The following is an 11,546-nucleotide window of genomic DNA, read 5'->3' as shown; positions in this document are numbered from 1 at the left end:
TTCTCTGAAACTATATATTATATAATGCATTAACATTTTTGGTTCTGTGCTTCCAGCATCTGACCAGGCAGGAACTCCTACAAGAAAAAGTTCTGAGCTTCTGGGGGACCCTTAGGGACAACTCACAGAGTTCTGGGGTCAATGCCCTATGCTGTCCTGTCAGTTCCTTACAAAAAAAAAAAATAGGCAGAGGTAATTTCCAAAAAAAAGTCAATTAAAATATAGTTTAAAAAAATATGCAAAAAATTACTGAACACTCTAAACAATGAGAAGAAGGTGGGGCAAGAGCAATCTACTGGGAAATTTCATATATATCTTCAGAGAAAAATAATTACTGATAAGTAATTTTATTTTCTCGAGATGAACTTTCTCCCCGTGAACTCCCACACCCAAGGAGAGTAGAAAAGTTTGAAGGTAGTTTATAAGATTAAAGAATGTATCAGAGACAACTGTCAACAGAACAAGAAAGCAATGCCGTAGACAATGACAACAGCAATAAAGGGAGGAGACTTTCCTGTTCTATAACTAGAGTTCTTAGAGATGCATGGTCCTATCTGTATTCCACTTTGGGTACGGATACACACCATGCACTTGAGATTGAAATTTTTTGTCCAGCAACATCCGTTGGTCCACACCTCTTTGTGCACTGATCCAAGGAAACAATGGGCAGTGAGGACTGACTGCCTCTCCGGTTTCTTCCCCACCACAAATCAAATCATCATATGAAGCGGAGGGGGGGGCAGAATTACAGAAGGGTCCACATATCTTGAAGAACTCTAGTTACAGAACAGGTAAGAACTTCACTTTCTTCTTCAAGTGCTGTCCCTATGTGTATTTCACTGTGGATTACTGAGGAGCAGGATCTATTATGGAGATGCATGCAAGCATAACTGGGGGAAAACAGCCAACTGGAGTACAACAATATTCAGGGAAGCTTCAGCTGTTGAGGCCTGAACTATGGCTTAAATGGCTGGAAAGGGTATGTGTCAAGCTCCACGTGGCAGCTTTGCCGATTTTTCCAATGGGAACAACACTGAAGCTGCCTGGGCTCTGGCAGAGTGAATTCTCACATCTTGTGGTGGGCTAGTGTGGGCTAGCTCATAACACAAGAGGTTGCATCCAGAGATCCATTCAGAGAGCCTTTGGCATAATACAGCTTTACTTCTCATCTATTCTGCTAAATGAAACAATAACCTAGGTTTCTTTCTGAACAGTTTTGTCCTCTGCAGACAGAAAATCACTGCTCTGGGACTATCCAAGGAATGTAGACATATGTCTTCACTAGAAGTGTATGGTTTCTGAAAGAAGGTAGGTAAGTTAATACTTTGAGGTGAAAGTCCGAAATTACCCTGGGAGTAAACTTAGTTGGCAGTCTCAATGTGATCTGATATTTGTATAAAACTGTGTATCATTTATCTGCCATAAAGATTCCTAGTTCTCCCACCCATCTCACAGAGGTGGTGGCTATTAAAAAGGCTACTTTCAAGGAGAGATGCTATAGCAAGCTGGTTGCTAAATGGAGTTTTTGTGAGTGCTGACAGGACAAGATTAAGGTCCCACATTGGAGGTGGTTTGCTTACAGGTGGAATGGTCTGAAGCAAGCATTTTAGGAAGCAGAGTGTAAAACAATGGGCAAAAATTGAGTAGTTATTGATCAGGGAATGGCAGGTACCAATAGGTACAAAGTGAATGCATATTGAGTTGAGAGAGAGTCCCGAGGTCTTTAGGAATAGGAGGTATCCAGGATAGCAGGGATGTCTGATTCCTCTGAAGAAGTGTGCTGGTTATGAGCTCAGATGGAAAATCATTTCCATTTGACTGCATAACTGCAATTTAGTAGACTCCTTTCTACTATTGTTGAGAATAGCCTGGACATTTCTGGATATCTCTCAAGCACTTATTCTCTAGGCTCAATGCTCGTGTAAACACCAGGTTGGCAGGTGCAGTGAGTCTGGATTGGAATGCTTGATTCTGCCTTTGTGTTGGGTCAACAGGTCTGGTAAGGTTTGGAACGTTGTCATGTGGATGAGCTTACAACTGAAAAAGGCTAGGAAACCAGAACTGCCTTGGGCCACTTAGGAGCGGAATCCTACTGATCACATCTTGCCCTGCTGGATTCTTCTTATTACCGCATGTCCTGAGCAGATGGAGGAAAGATGCATATTAGTTGTCCCGACCAGTGAAAAAGAAGCACATCTCCCATGGAGTTCTGACCCAACCCGCCCCTTCCCCCTCACCCCTTGCAATATTTCAGGCACTTTTTGTTCTTGCAGGAGGGGGACCCCCTAAAGATGGAATATTGTCTGTATTACTGAGTTGTGACATTCCCACTCATGGTCCTGAGAGAAGCACCTGCTGAGGCTGTCCACCCAGGTGATGTTTATTCCTGTTAGGAGCACTGCTGATGTTTCATAGATTTCATAGAATATCAGAGATGGAAGGGACCTCAGGAGGTAATCTAGTCCAACCCTCTTCTCAAAGCAGGACTAATCCCCAGGCAGATTTTCGCCCCAGATCCCTAAATGGCCCTCTCAAGGACTGAACTCACAACCATGGGTTTAGCAGGCCAACTGTCCTCTCCCACCCCAATTCCATAATTTTACAGCATTAGAGTGGGTTGGCTCTCATGCCTCCCTGTTGTTTATACAAAACACAGTGGTAATAATGTCCAACATCATTAGAATGTGGCAAGACTATATGAGCGTAAAAAAATGTTTGAAAGCCACCCAAACTGCTCTCAATTCAAGCTGCTTTATGTCCATTCTGTTTTCTTTTGCTAACCATGTGCCTTGAACTGAGTGTTCACCCAGTGAACACCCTAGTCAAATATGGAGGCATCTGTGATGACAGTCTTCTGTAGCAAGGTTAGAGAGAACGGGACTCTCACACACATGTGATCTTCAGTCTCCCACCAACTCAGGGAGGCCCTAACCTCTTGAGGGAGCGAGGTTTGTTCATGACGACTCTGGCTAGTAATTAAACTGAGCAAAGCTGGGCCTGTAGACAGCAAGAACATAACTTCACAAATGGAGTTATGTAAGTACAAGATGACATATGACCCAGAAAGATGAGACGGGCAGATTTGCATCTGTGGGCTCAGTCTGAGTTGCACAGCAAGATGTTTGATAGCCTGGAATCTGTCCTGCAGGAGAAATGCTTTGGCTCTGATCAAGTCCAAGGTTGCTTCTATAAGTCTACGGACTGGGGTTGGCACCAAAGTGGAATTTTCTAAGTGTATGCGCAGTCCTAGTGACTGCTGGAGATTGATCAGTTGGTTGGTTCCTGAAAGCATCTCCTGGCAGGATTTCATGTCAGTAGCCAGTTGTTTAAGCAGGGGAAGACTGACGACCCATGACAATGGAAGGGAGCTGCTATGAGCAAGAGAACTTTGGTAAATTTACCCTTAGTGCTGTTGGCAGGCAAAAGGAAGCAACTTGTATTGGAAATGTTCATTCCTTAAGATGAATCTTAGGAACCATCTGCGAGGGGGTGGATGTCTATGTGAAAACAGGCATCCTTCATATTGTCAGCTGTGAACCAATCCCTTTTGGACAATCAGCAGACAATAGATACCAAAAGTAACCATCCTAAATTTCAGCTTGCAAAGAAAGATATTGAGTTGTCTTCAGTCTAAAACGGATCTCCAGTGTCCTTTCTTCTTTGGTATTGGGAAGTAATTTGAGTTCTATGGCTTCTTGAGAGAGCATCCTGTTGTGAGAGGGATCCTTGAAGAGGGAAGGGAAAGGGGACTTTTGGAGGGGAAAAAGAGAAGCAGCCAGTGATGTAGCCTGAATGTATTGTATCAAGTTCCCATTTGTCTGTTTTGATGGCCTTCCAAGTATGGAAAAAATGGGCCATCACAACAGACAAATGGGTACTTGATATAAAAGAGCAGACTTGGGTAGTGTGAATGGCATCTGTTGACCTGCGGTTGACACTGAAAAGGCATTGCTGGAGGAGTCATTTGTTTACTGTGCTGTATTTTCTGCCTCTTTGGCAGAAGCTCTTAAGCCCATTGATGGAAGGAGGACTTGGAGCACTGTAGGAGATCTCCAGGATGTGGTTCTCTCTTTTCAGGCCTTCGCTGTCAATTTCTAATGAGCATAGGGTTGCCCTTGAGTCTTTTAGTGAGTGCAAAGACTTGTCTTTTTTGTCACTGAAAAGATTATTCTCTTCAGAGGGCAGATCCTCCACTGTAGCTTGTAAATTGCAAGGAAATCGCAAAGAGTGAAGCCATGATGCTCTGCACATAAAACTACTGCTGAAGCCATGGCTCACGATGCTGCCAGCTGCATCTGCGGAAGACTGCAGGGTTGATCTGGATATCAGCTTTCCTGCCTCAATCAATGCCTGGAACCATACTTTGTGTTCCTGTGGGAGTTTGTTTGCAAATCCTTGGAATTTAGAACAATTAATAAAGTTGTATTTTGAAAGCAAAGCTTGTGTGTCAGCTATTCTAAATTGCAGGGTGGCTGATGTAAAGGTCTTCCTGCCCAACAGGTATATCCCTCTATTTGACGAAGGAGATTTGGCATGGTGCTCTCTGCTCCTTTCCATCTTGGCCCGAACAACTGGGGAGTTTGGGGTCAGGTGGGTATACAAAAACTCTCTTCTCTTGATGGCACTTAATATTTTTCTCATTTCTTTTAGGAGGTAGCAGCCCAGGTTGCCAGCATGCGCCAGATAAGTTTAGCTGGCTCCATAATGACTTCATGGACTGGAAGCATGACACTGCTTGGTCCTTCACTTTGCAGGATGCCAAGAAGTTTATGAGGAGTTAGTTGAACTCCCAAATGGTATCTGCAGAGTGTCAGTCACTCTCCTCAGGAAATCTAGAAACCACATGAAAACATCAGCTGGAGATGGTGAAGCCAGTGCCATGGCTTCATCTAGAGACTATGAAAACACTGTCAGTGCTGGTGGTACCTTCAGATCCATCTCTCCTAGTTCTTCCTCCTCCTCAGATGGTAACTGCAAGAGGACTGGTTCCTCCCTGGGTAGAAATGGCTGACTCACACTGTGAGCGAATCAATTCATGGTACCATGCATACAAATCCCTGGTCACCAGTATGGCCGGGGTTTTGGCTTATACACAGGTTGCAGAGGACCCTAAGGCATGGGGTATTACTATTCTGGGCTCAGTATGTCACTATGTGAATGAGAAGGATCCCTGAGGTTTTGGATCCTCTATTCAGGCTGAAGTCTTGTTTCTAAGTGTGGCAGGCAGGTTCTTCACCCACAACTGACTTTCCCAAAGACAAAAACATGGGATGCACCTGTATCCGTCATGCTGTCGGGACAGTAATGATGATGGATCCCACTTGGTAAAATAGATCAGAAAATGGCTCCTGTCACTCCAACCAAGAACCAATGGTGTCAAAATTTCGCTGATGAGAATTAAGTTTGAAATAATAGGAGACTCCTGATCAGGAAGTATAATAAAACCCTCTAGTGATGTGAAACTTTCCTTAGTTTCAGAAAGATGAGGGCTTCTTTCTTTTTGCATCATCAGGAGAAGAATATCAGGTTGTTTTAGTATGTTATTTTCATTGCTGGAGTCTGGCAGAGCCAACAACGTATGACTATCTTTGGACAGTGCTGCTCATTGCTTGGACTTGTGGTCTCGGTGCTTACATTCATTTGGTGCCAGTGGTAGGATTGAGCCCACTGGTACCATCTTGTCTTTTGGAGCCTGCAGATCTGCTGAGGCCTCCTTACAGATCTTCAAAGATCCACGAGCATCTCTTGACTGAGATGGTGTTAGAGAAAAGGCTCTCTTCTCAGGGGGATGAGCTGAACGCAGGGGGTCTCCCCAACTTGTGAGAGTTTTGTACTCTCATATGCAGATTTATAGGAGGAGTCCTTGTCCCTACTTCTGCCTGCCTCCGCATCCAATACGAGCTTGGCAATGTGTTTCTTGGCACTTCTAGCCACTCAAAAGGGAGGGGGCTGTCTAGGCTGGGTCAGACTGCAGCCTCATGGCATGCTCCATAAGGTGTTTCTTGAGTCTGTCTGCCTTTCCCGGTTTGGAGCGGCAGTCGCAGCTGGAAATGACTAGGGCTTCTCTGAAGCAATATAGACACTGCTGCTGGTCATCTGAAACTGGGAACATCCGAGAGTAGGACAGAGATTTCTTAAAGTCGGGATTTGGGACACAATAGACCTAGTATGGAGGATGAGGGGAAGGCCCTCCATCACAGATTTCCATCACAGACTATACTAACTAATGATATAACTCTAATACTATACTAAACTAACAAAAACTATTTAAATGCCCGAAAATTAAATATTTACAATACTTACTGCTCCAAAGAGAAAAAGACTCAGAGGACACTGGAGAAGTTCTGTCTCGGATCATGCAGCAGTAGAGAAGGAACTGGAGAGGCATTCAGTCTGAACCGCCCCTTAAACCCTCAGATTGGAGCACAAAGAGTTAAATGGTATTGGCACAGACCAAGAGGCAGACACTGCTGAAAAAACTCCTCCAGTCTCGGGCACCTGGTAAGCATGCGTACCCAAAATGAAATACACATAGGGACCAGAATTCGAGAAAGTCTTCTTTTAATTAAGAATCTGACCAACAAGGATATGGAAGACCCAGAAATGCTGCAAATTTTGAGAGATGCTGTGAGCCAGACCAACTGCCAAAGTATTGATAAGTCACAGTAGCAGCTCTACTGAAGGCAATTAGAAAGGAATTGACTTTAGGAAAAGGGTGCATGAGGTGCCTTGACAGCTCAGAATATTTGAACTATGGGAGTTCCTTCATAGGCTTTTGTTAGAAGCGAAAGATTCATGAGCAGGAAACCACTGGCACAGGTATTTTTGGAGAATATCATTGCACTGGTGACAGGGATGAGTGCATCGTTAGTAAGCATAATCAGGGACATAGAACAAGAAAAAGGTGGAAATAACTAAAAAGTAAAGAAGTTTTAAATTATGAGATTGGTTACACTTTCTAGACCAGAGTTCTCAAACTGTGGGTCAGGACCTCAAAGCGGTCAAGGCTGGCTTATACTTGCTGGGGCCTAGGGCTGAAACTGAAGCCCAAACGCCTCACCATCCGGGGCTGAAGCCGAAGGGTGTCAGGACTCAGGTTACAGGCCCACTGCCTAGGGCTGATGCCTTTGGGCTTTGGCGTTGGTCCCCTCCATCTGGGGTGGTGGAGCTTGGGCTTTGGCCGCCCTGCTTCCCCCCCACCCTCAAGGGCGGCAGGGTTCAGGCAAGCTCAGGCTTCGGTCCCCACTCCTGGGATCATGTAGTAATTTTTCTTGTCAGAAGGAGTTTGCAGTGCAACGAAGTTTGAGAACCCCAGCTCTAGACATAACCTTTGATTTTTAACAGTGGTAATTATGAAGTGGTAGTAATTAGAACGTTCGTATTCCTAGAGTACACACAAGTGTACTGTGTACCAAAGGCACCAAAAGAATTTAGTATAATGTATTCTAGAATCATCCCTTGGCTATTTAAAATTGCAACATGATTTTTTCAATATCTATTCGCACAACACATCTTAGACTAATAAGTTATTTTACGTACTGCTAGTAAAAAAGTGACCAAATATTTCTGATGCAGCAACTTACTATCCTACTTTATGATGAGACAGAACAGACTGAAGCAGTTGTTACATTAGCAATTTAGCTTTCTCCATGGTTCTATGGTTTGTTTGTATGGGACACATCATGACTAATGCACAAAACCAAAAATGTTTACATCTTCAAATTCCCTTCTAAAATAAAACAGTTCCTTCTCTTCACAAGCCACTACACTACAGTTATCTAAAATTAACATATGGCCCCTTTTTTGTTACCAGTAAATGTCAGAAAAGTTGTACCAAAGCAGCATATGTTCAACTTTGTTGCTTTTACAGATCCAGACTAACACGGCTACCCCTCTGATACTTACAAGATAGGTGCCCATTTCTTTTTCCAGGTTGACTTGCTCAAATAATGAAAGATCGGTATCCACTTTTATGGAGTACACTCTTTTCTTCGCTTTCTTATTATGTCTCTTTTGGAGCCAGTAAGGAAGTAAGGCTTCTACAAATTGATTAAGGATCTGTGAAGTTATCAGCAGAGTGGCCAAGCTCTTAAGAAAATTAAACAAAACAACATTTATTTAACAAAATTGTGATATATCTTAAAATTATTTATTATTTTGGGCATTTAGATAACATTGTCAATGGTTATTTATAACAATAAAAGCAAATATCAAGCCAGTCTAGTGGTCTAGCAATACCACAACACACATGAGGTGGATCCAATTCCCAGTCTTTGCCATGGGCTGGTAGGGACGAAGTGCTGAGCAGACTGTACACTCAGTGCCATGTGGGGAAAATGAATGCTTTGCCAATGTGTAACAACCCCACTGACAAAACTAATAATGGAGCTTAATGGGCTCCAAAGCAAGCCAAATTGTGGCCTTTTCGGACAATGGGTCACTATAACTAGAGTTTGGGAAAATAAAGAGAGGGAAATGGAGGAATTATTGTAGCTCCAAGGACAAGCAGCTCAGAAACCAACACACCAGGAAAAACAAAGGACAATTTCAAACACAAGAAAATCTTAAGTGACACTGTAATTAATGAGAGCAGCATTCCATTTCCAATCTCCCATTAGCGGGGTGAGTAGGAACTCCTCAACTGCAAGAGCCAACAGTTTTCAATATTGGCCTTTGTTTCTTCACTTTCTGCTTTTAAGCTGTCTGCAGACATTTTCTAATTTGTAAGTTTAAACTGTTGCTTAAAATTTACTTACCCACTTAATTACCCACAAAGACAAAAAAATGTTTGTGGTTCTTTATGATATACAGTAACTCCTCACTTAAAAGTCATCCTGCTTAATGATCAATTAGGGAATATACTAATTTAAAGTTGTGCTATGTTCCAATCTTGCATTGTTTGGCTGCCTGCTTTCTCCATAGCTGGCAGCCTCCCTATGCTGCCCCCCCGGACCCTGTGCCTCCTGCCCACCAGCAGCATCCCCCTCCTCCCGCCGGCAGCAATCAGCTGGCTTGCAGTGTTTTGGAGGCAGAGGGAAGGAGTGAGGATTCAGCACCCAGGCTCCCACTCCCTCTCCGGGAGAACGTGGTATGCCAGCTGATTGCCCCGGGAATGAGGGAGGAACAAGGACTTGGCGCACCTCCCACCTGAACACAGCAATCAGCTAGCTTGAATCATAGAATATCAGGGTTGGAAGGGACCTCTGGAGGTCATCTAGTCCAACCCCCTGCTCAAAGCAGGAACAATCCCCAAATTTTTGCCTCAGATCCCTAAATGGCCCCCTCAAGGATTGAACTCACAACCCTGGGTTTAACAGGCCAATGCTCAAACCACTGAGCTATCCCTCCCCACCCTTGCACCATTTGGAAGTGAAGGGAGGGGAGGGAGGGGGAGGAGCCAGGACGCAGCATGCGAAGTAAAGGGGGAGGAGGTGCAGGGGAGAAGAGGCGAGTCAAGGATGGAGGCTTGGGGGAAGGGTTGGAGTTGGTGGGTTGAGGGTTGAGCCCCTCACCCCTGGTGCATGCAGACTAGGGGAAGCTGCCCTGGAACCTAACCCCCGGCCCCATTTACATTAATTCTTATGGGGAAATTGGATTTGCTTAACATCGTTTCACTTAAAGTCACATTTTTCAGGAACATAACTACAACATTAAGTGAGGAGCTACTGTATAAAGAAAACCTAAAATTTTGATTGGATTTATTTTTGTTTTGTTTAATTTATTTTCCACTTGTTTTTAACATTAAAATATCAGCAATATCAAGTCTTGTCTTTCCTGGTTTTTCTGGAGGTCTCCTTGGAGGACCAGAGAACTCAAGTTCAAGGGTTATTAGCTTTAAATCAAAGATTTTTAAATTTTTAAACAATATCTTTTCTTCTAATTTTTCATGCATTTAAGTTAGATAGCTATCAATAAAAACAGAGTGAGTTTTAAAAAGTGACTAAAAATGATTTCCCCCTCAATTCTTTCCAAATGCTTGGTTTTTATGGTAGTCGTAATCCTACTGTTCTCCAGTCATCAACACAGTCCCTCAGGAAAGACAATGCAGACAAGATTGAAAAGTCTACTGCATAACAAAAAAAAAGGCAAGAGAAAAAGGGTTTCAGGCCTTGTTTATATATCAAAAAAAACATTAATCTCCCACCTATCTTTTTCTTCTTTGCAGGTCAAATTGTTTGAAAATATTTTCTTATTTGTAGGTTTTATTTGTGCCTCTTTCATATTGTTTTGATTTTGCAAATAAATTAGAGGCATGGAAATACAGATAACTGGATTTGCCAGAAATTATTAACAGAGGGTGAACATATATCCTATATTAGAAAAGCAATAGAACCCCTCTGAATTCTTATTTCAACTAACCTTATATTTCTTAGATATTTTACAATTTCCAGAACTCACCTGTCGCAGAAGTTTCATATCAAAAAGGACAAAAGCAATGTAGAAGAGGGAGGCAAAGCAGTTTAAAAAGTTGAACTGCAAAGAAAAAATGTAAATAGTATTATTGAAAAGCAAGCTCAAGAGAGAAAATGTAGACTATGATCAATAAATAACACCCAACATAACAGTAATAATTATTTAATTGAATTGTTCAGATAAAAATCTTTATTTACAAAGTTCAGTACCTGTATTACTAACAACTTAGATTTTCTAACCTACTTTTCAATGCCTACATTACTTTTGCATTTTTCTCAGTGAGACTAGACAGCTCAATTTCACTTTAGGCTACCTTGAAAATCTGAGCCTGTTCTCAATGTGCTAATTCCTAGACGCTCCAGTTGTACAAACACAGAGTAAGAAGGTAGCTTCTGTCCCAGACACAACAAAGGAGTATAAACAAACAACTCAAAAGGAGAAGAAACAGTAATAAAAGCATGATGTTATAAATCCCAGCTTTTAGCCTTTTTTTTTTTTTTTTTTTTAAGCTTTTCAGGAAAGCATCCCTATTCAGAAAAGCACTTAATGTGCTTACATGCTTTCCTGGTTTACGGCATATATGCACAGCTATTTTAAACTTATAGAACGTAAGTAAATAAATATAGCAGATAAACATTAAATCCCTACAGCCATCTACATAGCTTTCATCAGTTGGCAGATTCACATAGGCACAAAAATAAAAGAGGGTCTTGAAGAGAGATTTGAAGGACAAATTTTGGTTCTAAACTGAAATGACAATGTTTCTTTAAGTTATGTCACAATGGTGGAAATATGTTAGAAACATATACCTGCTGGGTGTATGTACATGAGATATACAGCAGTTGCACTCTAGGTTCAACGAGTTTTAAAAGATTACATGAGTTTGACAGATATTCCATATATTTAAAATTGGAAATACCACTGGAATTAATATTGGCTCTAAAATAAGAATGAATTTTAAAAGGTGACAACTGTATGCATGAATTTGGAACCTTACTTAAATGAAAGGATATATGTGGCAAGAAGGATACATTTTCTGGATATATATACACAACTCCCAATGGATTGCCCAGCAGATCATCTCCCAAAAATATATCCTGTTTGCCATCAGTGCTGGCAGAGTTCGGGGAGAA

The 11,546-nt window shown here is 42.1% G+C and overlaps 1 protein-coding gene across 4 annotated transcripts in view; it reads right to left on the bottom strand.

The window, feature by feature from the left end:
• Window positions 1-11,546, bottom strand: part of ANO10 (anoctamin 10) — a 270,756-nt gene that overhangs the window by 214,276 nt on the left and 44,934 nt on the right. For all 4 annotated transcript variants that reach the window (XM_030551033.1, XM_030551034.1, XM_030551035.1 and 1 more), the window contains exons 8-9: window positions 10,399-10,473; window positions 7,906-8,088 (exon numbers count right to left, since the gene is read on the bottom strand). In XM_030551033.1, coding sequence (XP_030406893.1) covers window positions 7,906-8,088; window positions 10,399-10,473 — 258 coding nt within the window. The remainder of the gene's footprint in view (window positions 1-7,905; window positions 8,089-10,398; window positions 10,474-11,546) is intronic.

This window comes from Gopherus evgoodei, chromosome 2, assembly GCF_007399415.2.
Source record: "Gopherus evgoodei ecotype Sinaloan lineage chromosome 2, rGopEvg1_v1.p, whole genome shotgun sequence".
In the NCBI taxonomy this organism is placed as follows: domain Eukaryota; kingdom Metazoa; phylum Chordata; order Testudines; family Testudinidae; genus Gopherus; species Gopherus evgoodei.
Note: the sequence above shows the minus strand (reverse complement) of the source record. Positions and strands in the feature narration are given on the sequence as shown.